The sequence below is a fragment of the Amborella trichopoda genome, chromosome 13, assembly GCF_054954075.1.
Source record: "Amborella trichopoda isolate Santa Cruz 75 chromosome 13, AtrichopodaSantaCruz75HAP2 v2.0, whole genome shotgun sequence".
Lineage (NCBI taxonomy): Eukaryota > Viridiplantae > Streptophyta > Magnoliopsida > Amborellales > Amborellaceae > Amborella > Amborella trichopoda.
This window is the reverse complement of record NC_142348.1, coordinates 12909494-12932379: the sequence shown is the minus strand read 5'-3', so window position 1 is coordinate 12932379 and position 22886 is coordinate 12909494. Positions and strand designations below refer to the sequence as shown.

The 22886-nt window shown below is 33.4% G+C and overlaps 1 protein-coding gene across 3 annotated transcripts; it reads left to right on the top strand.

The window, feature by feature from the left end:
* The first annotated feature begins 52 nt into the window (after positions 1-52).
* On the top strand, positions 53-16922 carry LOC18435192 (stem-specific protein TSJT1). Of its 3 annotated transcripts, XM_088855639.1 has the most exons (6): positions 63-539; positions 672-912; positions 1192-1312; positions 1790-1896; positions 16298-16347; positions 16476-16922. In XM_088855639.1, exons 1-5 carry the CDS (start codon positions 337-339, stop codon positions 16304-16306), a joined length of 681 nt encoding a protein of 226 aa, XP_088711765.1. In that variant the 5' UTR covers positions 63-336; the 3' UTR covers positions 16307-16347; positions 16476-16922. The 3 variants fall into 3 exon arrangements, with proteins under 3 accessions (XP_006845306.2, XP_088711765.1, XP_088711764.1); XM_006845243.4 differs by lacking the exons at positions 16298-16347; positions 16476-16922 and adding an exon at positions 5125-5341 and having other exon boundaries at positions 53-539; XM_088855638.1 differs by lacking the exons at positions 16298-16347; positions 16476-16922 and adding an exon at positions 2646-2863.
* Positions 16923-22886: the final 5964 nt, after the last annotated feature.

The following is a 22886-nucleotide window of genomic DNA, read 5'->3' as shown; positions in this document are numbered from 1 at the left end:
TTATGATCAATTTGTTTAATTTGGTGGTATGAATATGAATAAATAAGATGCTCAAGTCAAAAAGTTTGCTCTCCTTTCCCCCAAATCAGGGAAGGGCGCACTCAGCCTCAACAGACACGCCTTGGAATCTTCTCTCTCTCTCTACAGCTGAGCTGACCCATTTCTCATGCTACAAGCTTAAATGGGCGTTCATAGCAAGGCGGCATCCTCATCTTAAATAGGCTCTCTCTACTTAATGCCAAAATTCTCTCCCCCCCTCTCCCCTCTTTCATACCAGAGTTTCTCTCTCTTTTTCATCAGGGGTATAGTTGTTGAGGAGCTCTTCTCTGAGCTAAGATGTTGGCGATTTTCAGCAATGACATAGTGTCTGGACCCCAAGAGCTCATTGATGCTGGAAGTCGAACACCATCTCCGAAAACGAACGCATCCGATCTCTTGGAGACGTTCATCAGCCGTTACCCAACGGCCGTATCCGCTAGGGTCGGCACCGAGGCCTACATGTCCTACACTCATGAAAATCAGCCCTTGTTACAACCTAGGTATGAGCAAAAAAATATCAAACCACTTTTTCCTATTTCCTTTACATAATATCAAGAGCTGATGATCAAAAGTCTAAAATACATGGCATGTGACTCTCTCTCTCTCTCTCTCTCTTTCACTCTTTTGTGAAGGTCTTTTGCTATGAAAGAGGAGATGATGTGCTTATTTAAGGGGAGCTTGGAGAACTATGGGAGGTTGAGGCAAGAGTATGGGCTGGGGAAAAACGGTAACGAGGTGCTTTTGGTGATGGAGGCGTACAAAGCCCTTAGGGATAGAGCTCCATACCCTGCTACTCACATGGTCGCCCACCTTCTCGGCCAATTCGCCTTCGTTATCTTCGACAACTCCACCTCCACCGTCTTCGTCGCATCCGTCCGCTCTCTCTCGCCTCTCTTCTCACCCTCTCTATGAAAAATGAAATCGATTTAGCATTTCCTATTTTACCATCTTTAGGCACATGGATTTGTTAATTGCAGCCAATATATGAATGATCATCTTCTCTCATTCTATGGAAATGAAAAAAATGAACCTTTTGATCCCCTTAAACTGAATTATTGAAACCCCCCTCTCTCTATCTCTCTAGATATAGAGAATAATGAAACTTTAATTATTTCACCATCTCGGATAAATGAATCTCTCTTTATCATTCAGGATCAAGAGGGTAGGGTTCCATTATTTTGGGGAATAACAAAAGATGGGTATTTGGCCTTTGCTGATGATGTAGAGCTGCTCAAGGCATCTTGTGGAAAATCTCTGGCATCCTTTCCCCCAGGTGAGGAGGATTTTAGAATAAAAATTGAGAGTGGTTTATATAAGGTTGCATCTTTGATCAATCAAATTAAGACATACGTCCAAAATTTTTTTAGATGTGATTTTCGTGTAACAAATTCTTAAGATGGCTTGAGAATCCATTTTCATCTCTAACAATAAAATTTTAAACTCTAAGCGTGCTTCAAATCAAGTAAAACTATAAACATAATTTTTTTTTGAAAATTGACAGTTTAAATAATATGTTGCAAGATACACTATTTTTAGGACTCGAAAATGTTTTTTGTTTTCATATTTATACATCGGAGATGATCAAGTAAAGGTGTTTCTAACATCAAAACAATATTTTTTCATGAACTTTTGAAGTCCACTTTAATTCTACATTTCAAGATTGCAACCTTATATAAACTTTTTCCATAAAAATTTGATACGTTTATAATATTAAGGAAATGTGTTTGTTGTGTTTATGTGAAAATGGAAGGTTGTTATTTATGGAGAGCATCGGAGCTGAAGAGTTACGAGCACCCCAAGAACAAAGTAACCGCCGTTCCGGCCACAGAGGAAGAGATATGTGGTGCAACTTTCAAGGTATCATCTAATCCGAGTCGATAGGTATCATCTCATCCGCCTCGACTTAAAAATTGGTGGGACTGTCTGGTTCCCTAATATACAGAAGTTCCCTAAAAATTCAGTGGTTCCTCTAGTCAGCTAGGATCCGAAGGGTTATCGCTTGATTATTACAACGGTTACTTTCAAACTGGATATAAAATGGAAGTAAATATACTTACAACATTTTTGAACCTCACTATAAAATATCCTGCAATATATTATAGACTATTTTTAATTACAAATTTTATTTTTGGTATTTTTCTCTAAAGTTTTTATATTTGTAATGCTGTACAACGAAATTTGCAGTGAGAGAGCTTAAACTATTATGATCCCTGAGTTTTATCTTCAAGACCTACGGATTAATAATTTTTTAATGAGAAATAATGCTCTCGTTTATTTTAGAATATATCACTAAAAATTTCGCATAGTTTGGACATATCCATGTCAGTTACTACCCACCATAAAAGTTCAAATCTTGACGCCTTATTTTTATGGGATTGTATATTATGAGACTATGTATTTTAGTTACTTCTAACGATAGCGATTAGATGTAAAATTAGATGGCTTGGCGTGTGATATGTAGTTCAAGAAATTATTTTGAATTTTGTGTTTAGTTAGTGCACTCTTGTAACCAACAGATTTGAAAACCTAATGGACAAGAGCAATTGTAACCTTCTTGTATCACAAGCAACTGACCGCTTTGTATACTTTTCTTTTTATTTGTTTAGGATGCAGTTTCTATGAGGCCTAAGATGATAAAAAAAGTAAAGCCTTACATCGAAATCTTGGCTGGAAAATACTTTGAGCATAGAAAATCCCTATGCTGGCTCTAAAATTTATTTCGACCACTTATTATGAAATTTATCTTGTGTATCCACAACCACTACATAATATGTTACAATATAGGTTATTTTTATAACTTGAAATACCAATTATGTTTAAACAATTACAATGATCAAGGTCCAGATAATTGATTTAAAGGTTCTATGACGTCAGAACTATAATTTTCGGTGAGGCTTTACTTCTTTTTCCATAAGACTTATTTTAACATTTTAAACTTTATAAACTCTCTTAGTGGGAGATGTCGACTTGTGTCGTGTCTTTAGGAACAGTATAAATTACTCGTCTAAAGGCAAATTTACGGTTACTCCCTTGGTGAAATGACCTATTCAAGAGAGTTTTTTAAACTAAAATGTTGGGGGATTTGCTTTAACATCACAAGCTGCATATTTTTTAAGAAATAGATTTTAAGTATCAGAGCACTAGATTATTTGATCGTCCATAAATCCGAGTCTTTGCACTTCTTATCGACCAAGGGACAAGGCCCATGGTAACTCGTGCGAGTCCTAGTGTACTCATTTGGGCAAAAAAACATTAGAAAAAATGAAAAAGAAATAAAAATGTGGAAAAAATTAAATAAAGAAAGGAAAAGTAAAATAAAACTGAAAGCAACGTTAAAAAATCCAAAAAGCTTAAAAACGTCATAGCAAAAATGGATATAAAAAAAAAATCTATAGATGGGAAAATTTAAAATAAAAAATTATAAAAATAGGGATTATGGAAAAAAGCGCTCACCAATCATTTTAAAAAACATCTAAATTATATAAAATAACTTTGTACAACATTATATTTTTTTGACAATATTTTTATCTTTAAATTTTTTTTATGTATTACGAGTACACACAACTCGGGCATACTTGGACTTGCTCGAGTCAAAGGGCGAGTCACGGGACCATGCTTTTGCAATCCTAAAAGAACGTGCCTACTGCATTTTTTTCCCATCGATGTGTTTTCAGGCATAGTTTTTTTTTCATGAAGAGTGCATTTTGATGCTTTTTAAGTAAAAAAAAGATGTAAACCTCCCTCTCTATAATTTTAATCTCAAAGAAACTTTCCAGCCCATAAAAAAACATACGTACCCTTGACGTTTAATCCCTCATTATCTTTTTCAATGTCTCAATTATAACGCGGCCCATTTTAACCCCATCATATAAATGGAATTTGGGATGTATCTTTTAACCGACTTGTGATCTTCATGAGATGAGAGGGAGTTCAAGGGAGGTTATGTGTGTGAGAGAGAGGAAATAGTTCATGGATGAGGAAGAGAGAGGAAATAGTTAATGGGTGAGGAGGAGACAGAAAGAGCTGGAGCTTTTATAGGGTTTGGATGATTGGGTAATTACAAAAATAAAAAAAATAAAATGAAAAAGATGCAGAGGGGGTTGAACATCACTTTATTTTTAACTTTATATGGGGTCTATCGGCTTTTCCAATGACCCTTTAGGGTTTATTTGGGAATATAACAATAGAGAGGGGAGTGTATGCCTTTATCTGAGTAGATCTAGGTCAATCGCTAGATTGAATATACAACCAGCTTGTATTAGGTGTGAACCTTAAACGATCAAAGTAAGGCACACCTTTGAACCTTATCAACATATGTGATTTTTGTGTCAGAAATATTATAATGGCTTGGAAATCTATTTTCATCTTAAATTATGAAATTTTAAAGCTTAAAATACAATGTCTATTGGGTAGATATACAAATACTTGAAAATCTTAAAAACTAATGGTCAAGATAATATATTACTAGGTACACTATATTTAAGACATGAAATCTTTCTTTTTACGTATTCATATATCTTGAGGTTGAGATAATCAATTGAAGAATTTTTATTTTAAAAATATTTTTTTTGATAATTTTTCTTTTTGTTGCACCTTACCCCTATAGCATAAAGTAACAGAAAAAATTTATATAGAGCCGAGGCTCTAAACATTTAAATTAGAGCCCACCTAAAAAATTTCATCAAAAGAGGTTGTTTTAAGCCCAAATATTCTCAAATTGATCATCTCGACATCAAGATGCATAGACATGAGAAATGAATGGATTCCAAGTTTTGGAAATAGTGTATCTTGCAACGTGTTTTTGGACCGTCAATTTTCAAGATTTTCAAGTTTTTATAGATCTACTTGTTGTACACTATTTTTGAAGCTTTAAATTTTATATTTAAAGATGAAAACATATTTTAAGGCTATCACAAAGATTTCCAGTATTGAAATCATATTTCTCGATACTATTTGAAGGTGGGCTCTAATTTGATTATTTAAAGCCTCTGCTCTATACAAACCGCACCCTAAAATAAATGCCTTATATAAAATTTCTTCTTTATTATATCAATATGATTTTTTTTTTCTTTTTTTATATTTCAGGTTGAAAGACCGCACCTATGCACAAGCCTAGGAGTAGACATATGAGATAAACCAAAGCTAAGCTGAAGCCGGTCGCTATGTAAAGTGTTCATGTTTTCCTCCTCTTGCCTTTAAGTTTTTTTGATTTTTTACTTTTTAATGAATAATAATATAATAATATGGTAACTGTTGGGTGTATTAAAAAATAATTTAATAATATGGTAACTGTTGGGTGAAAGATAAGTCCCATTTCCTTGTTCTTATTTTATTTAAGAGAGAGAGCATTGGCGTGGTGAAGCCGGGGGTTCACGGGCCTCGTCACGAGTCACACACTCAACAGTCCAACTCCTTTCTTCATTATTTTTTCCCCAAAAGGTATTCTATTTCTTCGGGAGTATATTGTTCATTTACTCCCTAGGATAAATTTACCACAAATTTTGGGGATATACTTTCTTTAACACAACAATTAATCTTAATAAAAAACATTTTCTAATAATTATATCTTTTAAGCATTCGAAAGAAAATAATGTCTCAGGATTAATAGAAACTCTACGATTTTTAGAAGGCGAGAAAATTCAAATTTTTTATTTTAAGACTAGTGAGGTTCCTAAAATATCAAATTGAAAAACAATTTTCCCATGTGACCGAGGGAGTAAAAGAATATTATGCTCCCATAGGAGCATAGTATACGCCATCTTTGCTTTTTTTTTTAGTATAAATTCCTTAATACCTTGAAAGCGATTTTGACATGTGCTAAGTATTCACAACCAGAATTAGTCTGAGATGGATGAGCCTGGATATTGTAAACATACGGGTTTGGTAATAAATATATTTTTTAAATATAATTTGATTTTAAGTTTTAGAGAATATATAATTTTTAACATGACCATCATAATGTGAAAAAAAAATAAAAAATAAAAAAATAATTATATTAAAAAAATAAAAATCGACCGTTAGTTCCGTGAATAAAAGCATCAACAATTTAGTAATGTCACATCATAAATATTATAAGAGTAAAGATATGAGATTTAAAGTGAAAATGTAGCATCACGAGACAGAGCAGTTCCCCTAGAGCTAGCAGCTATATACATTGAACATTGAGTTGTGTGTTCGATGGTCAGATATTATTTTAGGGAAAATATTAGTAAGATATCAAATCAGCTCAAAAGATTATTCTTAAAAGCCAAATGGATTATCTTAACGTGGAAAGCATGGAAAAGTGCTAGGGTGAGGTTTATACAAGTTTGACGCCATAAACCAGTAAAATAAGACGCACCTCAAAATGGCGTAAAAAAAAAGTTGTTTAAGTGTCAGAAATTTTTGTGATAGTATGAAAATCTATTTTAATCTCTAGTTATAAAATTTATAGTTTCTAAAATGATATAAATCTAGTAGATCTATGAACAATTGAAAATCAGGCAAATTGACTTTTTAGATAATACATTACAAGATACACTAGTTTGAGCACTTGAAATCCTATTTTTCTTTTATGCCCATGTATCTTGAGATCGAGGTGATCAATTGAACAAAACGACACGGTTTGGTAAGTTTTTGAGGTGGGCCATACTTCTATAATATATTAAACTTTTTCCAAAGTGGTGTTATATGCGTGAGGAGATGGAAAATTACAATGGACTCCCTAAGGCATCACAAATCCATTTTTAAGTTAAATGTAGAGTAGTGGTCTCTCAAAAAAATAAAAGTACAAATCAACAATTTAAATATTTTCTCAAAAATTATTATTTTAATATCTAAAATTAATTTACGTTATATATTAATGATCTCCATCTTAAAGATTATACATACCTAAAAAATTAACTATAAAATCCATCTCAAAAGTAGATAATTAAGAAGCGGACCACACATCTACATAAGTTCTAGAACTTATAGAAACCATGTTTTGCAATAATACTGCTTAAATAAAGTCACAATTATTTTCAGCCATCAGATGTGAAATCGATGTGAAATTTGATGCTTGAGGGTATATATCACTGACTAGGCATAAAGTTTAATAGATGCTTTTTTGAGCTTTATGAACACATTTCAAGTTCTTAAATTTCACATACTAAGAGTGATTGTAATTACAATGGATTCTCTCTCATTGGATAGGGTTCTCTTCTTTCTTCTCGCTCATATTGAATGGGGTTTTCTTCTTTTCTCTCTCTCTCAAACAGACGAATTCGCTGCGTATATGATTGGTGCCAATTTAATATGGAATATGTATTCTCTAATGTGGCCATTGCAAGAAATTTAACCTCAGCTTTCGAGGTTATGGCTACTAAAAACTGGAGAATAAAAATTATCAGTTTGCCTAAAACAAAACTCACTTGACTTTGTAGTGATAACCATTATTTTATCCATTACCCTTTGAATTTTTTACGGGTTTGAACTCAATTACCTTCTTTCCAATTAATGTTTGTCTCATTTCCTACATGCCCCCATCACCACTTGAATAGGCAAGCTCTCAAAGTTTTTAGAAAGTTTTGTTTAAAAGGAGAGAGAGAGAGAGAGAGAGAGAGAGAAGTGATCCGAGCAGGAAAGAAATACAAGGAAATTGGATGTCATTTGACCATGGACCTACTCCCGAATAAGTGTGTTTTTTTTATCTTTCCATGGAATGAGTTGCATCGGTCCAGTAGATTTTACCTACTGCCCAATAGTAGTATTTTTATATATTTTCTTCTTATAGATCAAGGAGGTGCATTTTAAACTTTTTTTTTTTATTATGAAATGAATGTGATAGTTAACTAACACTCAGATATGAAACAGATTCTCAGTATACCCATTTTAAGTAAGAAAAAAGTTTATATAAAGTTGCAACTTTAAAATGTAGAATTACAGATGCATCTTAAAAATTCATTGGAAAATGTTGTTTTAATGTTGAAAAACACTCTAATTGATCATCTCGATAATGAGATGTATGAATATGAAAAAAAACGATTTCGAGTCCTAAAAATAGTGCATCTTCGCAACACATTATATAGACTGTCTATTTTCAAGATTTTCATATGTTTGTAGATCTACTTAACTTTAACTATTTTTGGAGTTTAAAATTTTATAATTAGATACGAAAATAGATTTTGAGAAATTTCTAAGAATTTTTTACACCAAAATTACATGTTGTGATAAAATTTGAGCGTGCACCTTAATTGGATTGTTGTTGCAACCTCATAGAAACCACACCTTTTGAGTAAAATGGTGAAAACCTATACTGTAATGCCCCAAACGTTTTTTTAACATAAAAAAAAAGCTTTTTAAGAAAATTTTTCTTTTCAAAAAAATTATTTTAAGGCCAAAGTGGACTGAAACAACAGATCATGTATCGCCAATCCACCGATCGAGACTGGTTACCTTCCCTATTCGTTCGGTCCATCCCAGGTCTCAAACATTGGTTGAGAGTAAGGAAACATTTCATGTTAATATCTCATGTACCATATATTAACATCATTTGGCTCAAGTCAAAATGGGCGGAGTTCAGGCTTAGGGACCTTGAATTAGTTTTTCCTTTTTTCGAGTTATGCTTGTTTCAATGTATTAAACCGCAACATAGAAAGATAATATAGTCTATTGCTTGAATTATATGACAAGAAAAATGGCAGTTATACCTCGACTTATCTAGGCTTAAGAACCAAGATCTTACTTTTTCTCATCGGAGATCTTTATTTTGGGTTCCTAAGCATGAGCAGAGAAGAATGATACCATTTTTGTTTGCTAACATTAAGTTCCCAAGGCAAATGCTCTACTTGTTCAAGGTTTTGAATCCTAGACAGGCTAATTCAAGCAATTTAAACAAATTTTATGAGAGTTGCTTGACTGAAAGGAATAATATAAAGTAACTACACTAATGTTGGAAGGAACAATGTACTTTAATACCATTTAACAGTGGTGTAAATAAGCACAAAACTGGAGAGATCCCTTCAAATTTGAGCCAAATGGTTAAAATTTTGTGAATCACTAGAGAATCCGGTTCGGTCAAATTACAAACCTAAAATAGAACCAAATCTCAGTAGATTTGACCCTTTTCTAGATCTACCGACAGCCCCGGCTGAATTTTCACACCAAATTTAAATCTTTAAAAGAAAAATCTAAAGAAAAACTCGAAAATCAAGAAATTAACATAAAATAAAAATAAATCAAAATATACAAAAAAAAAAGGAAGAGATCCCTTATCTGAGGAACCTGGAGTTGTGGTCTTTATTAAGGCCGTGGATGATTTACACATTTGGCTCCTTCTCTTTCTTTCTCGAAGATTTGAATTTAAAGATTTTTTGGACTAGGTGATATTATTCCTAAGATTTTGATTTTTAGATATTTTTAGGGAATTTTTGAAGAGATTTTTGCTTAGGGTTCATAGCTTAGGGTTTTTCTAGGTTTTCCTAGATCTATTGTTTTCTCTAGACTAAGGAATTTTTTTAGGGATTTTTCTAATTTTATAGGATTTTTCTTAAATTTCTAGGAAATTTGGGATTTTCTACAGATTTTTTAATGTTTTTCTATGTGGGTTCAGAGGGTTTGTATAAGCTTGAGTTCTAGGCATTTTTTAAAGAATATTTTTAAGAATATTTTTTTAATTTCCTGAGGCTTCACTCGTCAAAATATGTTTAAGAACCGACCTAGAGAACTCCAAAAGCTTTCAAAAGGTTCCAAAAGACTATGGGATTTTCTGGATAAGTTTTAAATTCTGAAAATTTATGCAAGTCGCCCTAAGTCACGCTGCCGAACACGATACATCATGCAGGATCAAAGTGAAATTTTTTGAAATAAATGTGTTCGGGCCATACTTTTCAAACAGTAAGTCAGATTTGAGCAATTTTTGGGCTGTTAGAAAGCTTGTGACCTCCTCTATAATTAAAATCATATTTGGTCCATTTTGAGTGAGTTTAAAGGGGTTTGCAAGGCTGGAACTTTAGGGTGTCGGTTTTCAAGTTTTTGGGTATCAAATAGGTGTTTAGGCTAGTTTTTTATGTTTGTTAAGCTCAAGGGTATCTAGGATTATTAGTTTGAGGTATTACGTAGGTGTATAGTCTAAGTTTTAGGTCTAAGAAGTGACTAGGGTACATGGTTGAAGGTTTTGGGTACTTCGTTGCCAAAATTTCAGGGGTATTTACAATAATATTCAAAGGAGAGAGAGAGGAAAAGAGATATCCCAATATGAAAGAGGGCAAATAAAAAAAAGAGAAACCCAATCTAAAAGAGTACAAGAGATAAAGAAGAGAGACAAAAAGAAGAAAAACCCAATCCAATATTTGGACTACTCTTTTAATTTAACTTTAAAAGAGAAAAGTAAATGAGATAAATTTGAGCATTTATTTCCACATGGCGGATGTGGGAACGACATTAGGAGCCAAGCATCTACAAAACCAAGATTCGCCACTCAAATAAATGAAAAAGGTAGGGCATACTGACAGTGTGTGCATGCATGTTAAAAAGACAAGTAAACTAAAAAATAAAAATAAAATAATAAAAATAATAATAATGAATAAAAATTTTATTGGGTACTGGATTGCTTGTAAAAGAGTTATTTGACAAAACATGCCGGTTCAATCAAAGAACCATCTGGTTCTGTTTGGAACTGCCTAGCTCCCAATATACTTAAAGAATTGGGCTGGTATCAATTATTCTTGGTCAGATTGGGCAGTTCCAATCTGATGTAACATGTTTTAAAACATTGCTCCAAATAAACAGTACTTGAACGATATCAACGGAGCTGAGTAAATAAAATGCCATGGTTAATTAGGGTTTTGCATCTAGAACATGAGCAATTAAGTATTTTTAAATAAAATTTTGAGGAGGTACCAAGTGAGAAATATTTTGTAGTAACTGCCCTAAACTAATTGTTTGATTGTTTCAATGATAATTTTCCATTATTTTTTTATTCTTTTTATTGGATTCTGTCTCATCACACTTCTTTGAAATCCTATTCAATGTTGTAAACTATTTTTAATAAAGGAATAAGTATTTGGCGAGCCAGCTGACTCACCTATTTGTGTACATCTCCCCTCCAAAACCCATCTTTAAAAATCAATCTTAAAGGTTGACTTTGGATCTAAAGTTTTAGGTTTTTTAATCTTCATGACAATCACATGACTCTGGAATTTAAAAGGTGGACTTTGGATCTAAAGTTTTAGGTTTTGTTAATCTTCATGACAATCACGAATCTGGAATTTTAAATAAAATAAAAAATATATATATATATAGCTATTAATCTAGGACTCAATTTTTGGATGTCTGTCTTGCAGATAGATGTTTGATGTATAAGAAGACTCATAGAAAATAGGTGAGTCGGTTGTGTAGGAAATTGTAGGTGAAACGGTGCAAAATAATAAGACTTTTGTTGTGAAAGCAATTCGGAACTACAAACTCTCCATTTATAGGAATGAATAAATTGTTATCAAGACAATATTTGCCACTTACTCGTAAGAATCAGTGCCATATGTTTGTACGCCCGAAAATGTTGGCGGAGCAATTGTAATCTCTACCTTGTTTTTTGGACCTAAATACATCGAGGATTGAGTTGTAGAGAATAGATCTCGTAAAATTGTGATTTGAGTAGAGGACTGGCCCCAAACGGATCACCGGTAGTGCCGGTTTTTGAGACGACCAAAATTGGAAACTTGCTAGAAAGTCTAAAAATGAGGTTTTCGAAGAAAAAGATATTCAAAATAAACGAAACTAAAACATATAAGAAAAAAGAGCCTCTATGCCTAACACCAAGAGCCAGTGCCAATTCAGGTTTAGTACAAGTGCACCAACTTTCTCTGAGCTTTCAGGGTCCACTAAGCGAGGTGATCATGGACGAATGTCGTTTTGAAGGTTCGACAATGTGGGGTTTTAGGTCTGGGCATGCTAGGTCTGAGTATGGGTCTACTGGGTTGAGGGGATCTTGGGATAGTATTGGGTCATCTTGAGTTTGGTCGCCGAAAATAAGGGGAGTTAACACCTATTTATAAACAGATGGCCACCTTAATCATCGTCCAAAGTCTGAGATCAAATCTGAACTATTTGATATCAATACCATTGGTGGCCTCATCGACATTGCCGCCAACGTCGTTATGTTTTGCTACTATTAAATCATTTAAAAATGGAGATGCCAATGCTGACATTGATCGGGCATACTTGTGGATTGTGTAATTCGCAACCCCTTGATTTACGATCAATGTGATATTGGGCGTTGGCATGTCAGATGACCCAAGATGCTACTGGCAGCGTTAGCGTCGCTACTGGTGTTTCACGATCAAAATTGGACAGAACGTGGCTGGATGTGAAGTTAAGGAGCTACCCCTGGCGTCCAAGCAATGATGGTTGCTTTCTTCAGCAATTTGGACATGGCTCATCTCTCAAGAGGTTATGGGTATATAAAGATGGGTTTTACTAAAGGGTTTTAGACACAGATAACATATATTTAAGGTTTTGACTAAAGAAAGAGAACCTTTCCCCTTCTACGGGAGCGTATTCGAATTATATTTTTGTAAATAGTACAGCCCTTGCGGTTTTTCGACCACAAGGGATCTACGATGTATGTTGTAGTCCTGTTCATTTATCTACGCCGTCTGAAAAATCGGACGGCGCGAAGCCTATGGGCGAAAACAATGTTCATTTTCGCCCATAGGCATTGCGAAGTGTTTCTTTCTCTCTCTCTCTCTCTCTATATATATATATATATATATATATATATATATATATATATATATATATATAAATATATATATATAAATAAAGCATTTATAAAACGCCTATAGGTGAAGTTCTACAGTGTTTCACCTACACTTCACCGTCCAAAGTTCATCACACGGTTACAGGTATCAGGTAGTATTTGAATTTTTATAATTATTGTACTAATCAGATTTATCTAAAATTTGGGGCATGTGTACATATGGCCAAGTCGCACCAAAATAAAATATTAAAATAAAATAATAGTATTAAAATAAAATGATGAAATTACCTCTGAAACTTTATAGGGGTTTTTGTATAATTTTTATTATTCAAATTATTTGTTTTGTATTTTATTATGTACAGCTCATTAAAGTGCACACACCTACAAAATTTCAGACCATTATAATTTGTAAAAAAATATTAAAATTCAAACACTATCAGACATTTGTGACTGTGTGATAAACTTTGAACGATGATAAAGCCGTAAGTAAAGTACTGTTGAGCTCCTATAGGCATTTTCTTATAGTATTCCACCTACGGCTTTATCACCATTCAAAGTTTATCACACAGTCACAGATGTTTGATAGTGTTTGAATTTTAATTTTAATTTTTTACAAATTATAATGATATGAAATTTTGTAGGTGTGTGAACTTTAGTGAGATGCACATGACTAAAATATAAAAAAATATAATTTGAATGATAAAAATTACACAAAATACCCCTATAAAGTTTCTAGGGTAATTTCGTCATTTTATTTTATGAGTATTATTTTTTTTATATTTTATTTTGGTGGGATTTAGTCATATTTACATACAGGCAAGCTTTCTATGCTTCCCCTATAGCATAGAAGTTCTATCCTCCCTCTTATCCAACATCCATTATGAATGGAGGGCTACGATTGCCCCAATCGCAGTGCCACGTCTCTACACTATTTTATTTTTAATTTTTTTCTATAAACTATTTTGACACCAAATTTTGGACGTCTATTCCTCTATTAAACTTGCACTAGTGAAAAATATAAAAAAAATATTTTCAATAAAATAAAATGACCAAAATACCCCTAAAATTTTTAAGAGGTATTTTGGCCATTATATTTTATCAAAAATTTATTTTTAATATTTTTTTATATGTGTGTCGCAATGAGAAGATGGCACGTACCAAATTTCATATTCATACAATTTGTATTAAAAAAATTAAAAATAAAATACTTTGAGACATCAAATCTAAGATCAAACGGTGAGTGGCTTTCTCGATCAAAATTGGATGGCTGGATGGTAGGGGGAGGATAGAACTTCTATGTTGTAAGGGAAGCATAAGAACCTTTCCCTTTACGCACACCCCAAATTTTAGATAAATCTAATTAGCACAATAGTTATAAAAGTTTAAATACTATCACACAACATGTGATGAACTTTGGACGGTGATGAGGTGTCCGTGAAGTACTGTAGAACTTCACCAATAGGCATTTTATAGTGTCTTATATATATATATATAGGGTTTAATTTGCTTATGGACGCATTCGTAGGTGTAGAGGTAAGGTGCACCTTCAAATTTTATCATGGTATATAATTTTGATGTAAAATGTTCTTTATCTCAAAATCTATTTTTATATTTAATTATAAAATTTTAAATTTCTAAAATGGTTAAAATCAAGTCGATCTATAAACATATGAAAATATTGAAATGTGAACGGTGTAGATAATATGTTGTAAAATGTACTATTTCTGAGACTTTAAAATCTTTTTATTTTTCATAGTCATACATCTCGATGTCGAGATGATCAATCAAAGGGTTTTTCAACATTAAAACTACCTTTTCCAATGGATTTTTGAGGCGCATCCGTAGTTTTATATTATAAGGTAGCATCCTTATATATATATATATATCTAGGAAAAGTCTTCCTAATGCATATAGGTGAAATGAATAGTGATTTTGCCTACCCTCACACCGTCTAAATTTCATCGGTCACGATTGCTTGATAGTATTTTATTTTTAATTTTTTTTCTACAAGTTAGAATAACCTGAAATTTAGAAAGTATATACATCTTACTAAGTCTCATCTAATAAAAATATAAAACAAATTATCTGTAAAAGTAAATTGATAAAAATACCCCTGAAATATTTTGAGGGTATTTTGGTCAATATTTTTCATGTAAAATATTTTTTCTTTTTTTTTAAAAATATTCTCCTATTTTTTATGAATACATACTCCAAATTTTAAGTTATTCCAATTTGTATAAAAAAATAAAAAATGAAATACTACCAGACAATCTTGACTACACGATGAACTTTGGACAGTGATGGGGGTAGGCGAAATCAGTGTTCATTCTCACCTATATGCATTGCATAGTATTTTCCCATATATATATATATATATATATATATATATATATATATATATATATATATATATATATATATATATATATATATAGAAAAATCCTTCCCATCACCTATAGGCGATAGGGAATAGTGATCTCGCCCCACTACCATCGACTGTCTGTTTAATTTTGGGGAAGCTCACGGTTGTGATCGGCTTGAAACCAAATCACGTGGCAAAGTAAAAAGCTTCAAACCGATAAAAATTTCACCCCATACGCCTCTCCTCTATCGTTCTCTGCTAACCTGCCCTGTCTTAAATTTCAGGAGCTCACCTTCCTCTCCCCAAGCCACGCTCTCCTTCTCTCTATCTAAACTCCAACGTCTAAGCACATTCCTGCTTTCTCTTTCCTCTCCCCAAGCTACGCTCTCCTTCTCTCTATCTAAACTCCAATTTCTAAGCACATTCCTGCTTCTCTTACATCTGCCCTGTGCTCTCCATTGACCCCTCTTGATCTTTCTCTCTCTACCAATGAAAAAAAAAGAAAACTCTCTTTCCCTCTCTAAAACCACCAGTCCAGTGTTGGTGTCGAGATGGTTCTCCCACTGGTGAAACTTGGAGCTCTTGCCTTAAAGACTGTGCAAACCCATCCCGTTAAAGTTGAACAATGAGGGCGGCTTGCATCCTCAATTCTGCCAACACATCATCAACTTCACTCAGGCTGAAGAACAATGTCGATTTTCTCTCTCTAATTGTCTTTTAAGCAGCGTTTAAGCTAGTCATAGAGAGCGGTCTGTCACTTTTGATCTTACAATGCTTCGAAGCTTTTGGCTTTGTTTGTTATGGGAATTTTTTCTTTCTATCTTTCTTGTGCAATTATTAGGCTGATCGTTGATATTGATTCATTGCAATGGGTTTCTTCAAATGTCATAGAAATTTGTGTAGAATCTGCATCCTTCTGTCTCAAATTCCTCGCATTTTGCATTTGTCTTGAATCTTGATCGTTATGACCTTAAAACCATGACATTGAGATGCTGATAGAATTGCCTGACCACTGGAAGGGATTTTGTAATCTGTTTATAATCCATCTTCTTGCTTTTGATTATGATGGTAAAAAACATGATTGCTCATCTGTGTTTGCTATCTAATTATGATGGTAAAAAGCATGAATGTTCATCTGTATTTGTTATCTAAACAAAATTACTCCGGAATTTTTGCAGTTTTTGTGACACTCCCGAAATAGGTGCAGTGGATGGACTTGTGCCATGTGGTATCTGCCAAAATTGCCGCAAAATCCTTTAATTGTTCGTTACTGATGTTTGTTAATGAAGCTTTTAAGGTCTATGATGTTTCTTTATTGGAATGCATGTTAATATGTTACCATGTCCTATTGTGCAGGCTTGTGAATGGGAATCAATTAACTAGTTCTTTGCCAAAAGAGATGTTATCTTCCTAATTTGGATAGTATACAAATAGACCAGAATTATATTTCAAGACCAATACCAAAGTCATTTGCAAACCTAAACATGACAAAGCACTTGTAAGTTGTACAACATTTTTTACTTTTGCTTTTAGTTTGCACCTTTACTTGGCCCTTTTGTAATGTATGTCTCTTTGAAAATTATATTCCTTTTGCAGTCACATGAACAATGACTCACTTAGTGGGCAAATTCTAACAGAACTTTCTGCTTGGTTCACTTGTCAGTGCATGTACCAATATGTTGGGTGTGAATCCATTCAGATTCTCTAAGTATGGGTTGGAGGTTTAAGGAATGTATTATGACAATCATTTGACATATATTGAACCAGAGATCTTCACTGAGAAGCTCTCTCTCTCTCGCTTTCCATCGTCTCTCCAGACAACTACATATGCTTTGCCTCCTCTCTCTCTAAATTTCTGCCGCTCTCCCTCCTCATTCGCTCTAGTTAGCTCGTTGTGGCTGCTGGCATCTCAAAGAGGCAGCATGCTGAGGAAAATGCAACCCAAGATGACTCAGGATTAGGGCACCGAAATTGGTGATTAACAAACAATTTCTTCGATTTATAATATGTAAATCACCAGAAAAATCCTAACTTTGATTTGAAAATTTAGTTTTCTGAGTAAAACCATAAAAATTCCTACTGAAATTTCGTTCATTTTTTCCTCAGCGTATATGGATTTTTTTATTATAAATCAATAAATAAATTTGTAAAGAAAAAACTATGACAAAATCACATACCAAAATGGACAAAGATTAAATCATCGTAAAAATCATAACTTTGAGTTCCAAATTTTATTTTCCGAGTAAAACAAAAAAAATCCCTGCTGAAATTTGAGTTCATATATGGTTTTAAATTTGTAAATAAAAAAAAATGACAAAATCACGTGCCAAAATGGACAACTATGATAATAACCAAAAACAATATTACTTATTTTCTATTTTTTATTTTCCCCAAGTATTTGAAATTCTATGTTTTTTGAATTTTGAAAGTATTAACTTATAGTCATTTGTTAGTTGCGTTAAGATGTTGAGAATCATATTTGCTTGCACTGTTTATAGTCATTTGTTAGTTGCATTAAGATGTTGAGAATCATATTTGCTTGCACTGTTTATAGCTAGTTTTCTTTGTTTTGTATGTTCCATTTAAATGGAACTTTGAACCTTGAGTCTGGATATGATATGAAAAGTGAAGTGGTTGTACTATGTCATCTTTTGAAGTTTATAGTCGCTTATCATACATATGGTTGGCTCAAATTTTCTGGATTTTGAGAATAAACAATGATTCTCATTTCTTTGCCAGTTTCTACTTTCCAACTGTTTATCAATATATTGGGATTCGAGTTAAGTTGCCATGGTTTTTATTTTTTGAAAGCTTATCAATCGTCATTTATATATGTATGTCATTTAAATGACGAATGATACTATTGTGTTCCTCTTCAAATGGAATTCGGTTTTCTTTTTCTTTTTGATTTTTACTTTTTTAATTTATTTTAGGGATATAAAATTGTTCATTTTTCGTACTTTTTATTGAAAATGCTTGCATTGTTGTCTTTTTTGCCTTTGAACTTGTAATTATGATTCAGTGTATATTAGAAGGCAATTTTTTGTGGGTATTCCTGATATCGTTTTTTTTTGAAGTATGATTATGTTGTCGTATTTATATATTCTCCTACTTGCTTCTCATTGTTGACCATATAAACCGAACATGTATACTATGTGTTTGTCATGGATGCCTCAACATCAGCGTGTCCTTCCTCTCTTGGCGACATTACTAGTTCAAAAAATGGGCATGAGTGTAGTGCTCAAGCTATAGTAGATGAAGCTTATCATGATTCTACATTTGATGAGGATATAGTTGCAATAGATGGAGAAGGCAGTCTTATACTTATAGATGCAGAGGCAGCCCTAGCAAGAGGTGTAAGTATCAAACCCACAGTAGGAATGACATTTATTGACAAAGATGAAGCTTATGATTATTATAATAAGTACACAAAATTGGTAGGGTTTGGTATAAGAAAGGGAAGAACCATTTGAAAACATTGTGGAAAAATTTGTCAGATCATAGAATGTTGTAGGCAAGGTTTTAGTAGTCAGACGTATAGTGGGAGTGAAAATACTTGGCCCTACACAAAATGTGGATGTCAGGTAAAGATCCGCATTAACAAGAATGAGAAGCAGAGATGGGTTATTGCGAAGTTTGTAAAAGAACATAATCATATTTTCACAATGCCCAGCAAGACTAGATTCATTCGATCTCATCGAAAGATACCAAACTCAGTAAAAACGATGATTGACACATTGGAGTCTTTTATGGCTAAGTTAGGGTTATGATGGATTACCTTATCGAAGAGGCTAGTGGGACAGAAAATGTCCCTTTCATTGAGAAAGACCTTGAAAATCATATAACTAGAAAAAGAAAATAACTAAAAGGGAAAGAGGGTACCGTTGTTATGAGTTGGTTGCATGCGAGAAAGGAATTGGACCGTTCAGGTGGGGAGGATGATTAGTCTTATATGGGTTAATTCAAATTCTATATTATCATACTAATTTTTTAGCGATGTGGTAACCTTTGACACCATGTACCAAACGAATAACTTTAGTATGTCTTTTAGCCCAATCATTGGAGTTAATCATCGCACTAACACAATTTTTCTCGGATGTGCTATCATCTTCACTGAGACTACAAAAACTTTCATTTGATTATTTGAGAATTGGCTAGAGGCAATTGGAGGCTACCGACCAGGTACAATTATCACCGATCAGGCTTTAGCTATAACAGCTGCAGTTATGATAATTTTCCTAAATACTAATCGTCACTATTGTAAGTGGCATATCATAGGAAAGTTTAAAACACTTTTAAGTCATGTTGAGCGTGCACACCCATTATTCTTAGAAGTATTCAAGAAGTATATTGCAGCCCACACAGTTGAGCAGTATGAGGCTGATTGGTTAGCTATGACTCAAAAATATGATCTTCAAGAGGAAAGTTGGCTCAAGTGGTTATATGGTTGTCGCACTCAATGGGTTGATGCATACATAGCAGATAGGTTCACGACCGGCATGAAAACCACATAACGAAGTGAAGGTTTCAATCGTCATTTAAAGATGTATGCCACTTCTGGAACATGTTTGACAAAATTCATTAATGCTATTGAAAAGTTGCAAAACAAGAAGTTCATCAAAGAAAAAGAGAAAGTAAATATCTTACATACACACCTGTTTTAAATACCACCTTTCTTATTGAGGAGCATGCAGCAAAGATATACACTCAGAAAGTTTTTGGAAAGTTCCAAGAAAAAGTGGTGAGATCTTCAAATTGCCTTAGCAAATTAATAGAAGGCACTGATGAATTTGCCAAATATAAGGTGGAAGACATTCGTGGTGCGCCTATCCCTCAAATGGTTACATTCATTGAATCAAGGATGAAGTGTATATGCACATGTTAGATCTTTGAGCGTGTTGGAATCCCTTATTCACATATGCTTAAAGTGTTCAACATGAAAATTGTATTAAAGATTCCATCTAACTACATTTTGAGCCGGTGGACATTGGAGGCGAAAAAGGGGGTCAAAGACAAATGTGGTGGTCTTAGTTCGACTTCATCTAAATTTTTGAGGTTTATTCGACATCATGAGCTTCATGACATTGTGAGAACAATTGCAGAACCAGCATTAGAAAGTGATGTTCTATTTGAAAAAGTGAAGTTGGGTTTATGCAAATTAGTTGAAGATGTCAATGCAACAAGAGAGCATTTGTCGAATATTCTTGCACCGTCACCCTCCACTCATTACAGTGTCGCTGAAGATGAAGTTTATGGCTACAATAGATCAGTTGATGCCTCCCCCCTTGTACTTGATCCACTATGCGTACGAACAATTGGACGACCAAAGACTAAAATGAGAAAACCTTCATGGGATAAAGGACAAAAAACTTCTCTGCAAAAAACACAGTTGAAGGAAAAGCCACATACTGGAAGGAAGTGTAAAGTTTACAATAAGAGTGGGCATAACAGGTGTAATTGTCCGGTGAGGGCGAGTGGGATGTAAGTGTTTGTCTACTTTATGTTTTGGACATAATAATCATACTTATCTTTATTTAGTTTTAGTTTTCACTTATCTTTTGCTTTATGTATTAGACTAATAAAACATATTTCTCTTCCAAAGCCACTGAGGACCTCAAATTGAATTGAGGCCATGAAAACGAAAGGGTTGCAATTGCATGGAGGATATGACAAATTGCGGGATTGTATTCGCATGGAGGATATGGCAATTTGCAGGGTTTCATTTGCACATATGCATAAATGATTTTTTGTATTGACTAATTTTTTAAAATTTGGAGAAATGTAAATTCCCCTTTTTGTAATTAACTTTCGAGGTTATGTGAATATTGAATAGTCATATAATTTTGGGGCCATGTAAAGGACCTATTTACGGGGCATGTAAATGACCTATTTATAGGGCCACGTAAAGAACCTAATTTCGGATCATGTTAAGGACCGATTATGGATAGTGGAATTCATTTATAATGAAATGTGGGTTTACTTGGATGTGACTTATTTATGAGGCATGTAAAGTGCTTTTTTGTAAAGGCTTTATTTTTTCATGTGTAACATTTATATATGCAATGTGGGTTTACATAGATAGTGAAATGCATTTATATCCAGCTAATTCTCACTCTATTTGGTACGTTGAGTGCTTGATACATTCATAAAAATTTTATTGCATTGATTATCTTAGGGTGAGTACTAGTATGTTTCTAACTTTCATAGATCTCGGATTTGAATGATCTCTCTTTTTATCTCGTCTCAACCAAATAAATGAGCTTATGTTGTTTCATTGTAGTTGATAACCAGATCTCTCTCTCTCTCTCTCTCTCTCTCTCTCTCTCTCTATATATATATATATATATATATATATATGTGTGTGTGTGTGTGTGTGTGTGTGTGTATCTAAAAAAAACAAAAAAGACAAACTAAATATACCAGAAATTAGAGAATTTCATTCACAAAAGATTATCATTAATTAAACAACGATTAATTACTATCATTTATAAGCACTGGAAAGATACAAGGAGGTTAAACACCTCATGAAATAGGAAAAAACCATATACAAATAAATCTTCAAAAACGGTAACCCAATTGAGTTGACTCAACCACCAACAAGCAATTTATTTCTTTTTGCTTCTTCAAGTTTCACTCTTCCATTCGAATGATGCAGCAAAGGCTATCCCTTTGAGCATGTATTCAAAAGTCTTATTGATCTCTGAGAATGGGACTAAATGTATGATGAACTTCTACATGTGACGTGTACTATCTTCATATATTTGTTGACAGCATATGGAAGGAATGGAAGTGAGCAATAGGAATGTGATAGAGAGTTTGAAGAAGAGAAGTCATGCAACAAGTTGCTCCTAGGTTTTTAAGCACAACATAACCAGTTTTTTTCTTAGAGTTGCATAACCAGTAGTCAGCAACTCTACACACAGCATCTTCTGCTTCCACTGCTATTGTATCATTAACAAGATACCCTTTGTTCGGGTCATATAGTGCACTTCGAGGCATAGATGATGTGAAGCCCCAATCACTTTCTCAGGCATTAAATTAGTATTCTGTATCTGCATAAAAGAATAATTTAGATGCTTCGGAAACTATAAATTCAAATTATCATGCGACAAGTGCAATATGATGCATAATAGAATATATGAATCTATGAAGTTCATAGATGAAGTATACAAAGGTGTAGCACTGCTAGATGCACATTTCTAGTATCATAACAAACAAGGTAAATAAAATTAGTGAGGTCGATCTACCAGCAGCATAGTTCAAAAAAATAAAAAGTAGAATCAAAACAAAAAATGGTGCATGCACAAGAATGATACATTTTGAAAAGGCTACATTCTTCAGAGTGAAGAAATACCACCAAATGTCACTAAGACTCAAAGATGTGTCCCTTGATTAAACAACATTTTTTTTAGCACAACCATTGTTGATTTTTCATTCATAACAAAGTGAAATTGACAAAGTATGGTTACAAATCAGATGAATGAGAAAACCTAATAAGTATTAATTATTCTTGATCTGCGCCACCGTTTACCCATTTCATAAAAAAAATAAAAAATAGGGAGAAATCTCCACTCTTTTACACCCAGCAATGGCATTGGGAGAATATCGTAGTTGGCATCGGCACATCAGGTACGATCTATTGTAGTTCCTAACAAAGCCCTTTTCTACCTCAATGTTGCTTGACAACCTCATAACTATCAATAGACAAAACAAATCATCATATAGTTGTCATGATACACATAAATATTCTTACATGCAGTGAGTGGT

What these genes read in the sequence shown, in the direction of transcription:
- LOC18435192 (XM_088855638.1), top strand. Translation starts at nt 337, where the DNA reads ATGTTGGCGATTTTCAGCAATGACATAGTGTCTGGACCCCAAGAGCTC. An exon ending in CAGCCCTTGTTACAACCTAG is followed by an intron (nt 540 to 671) that starts GTATGAGCAAAA and finishes TCTTTTGTGAAG; the next exon opens with GTCTTTTGCTATGAAAGAGG. An exon ending in TATGTGGTGCAACTTTCAAG is followed by an intron (nt 1,897 to 2,645) that starts GTATCATCTAAT and finishes TTATTTGTTTAG; the next exon opens with GATGCAGTTTCTATGAGGCC.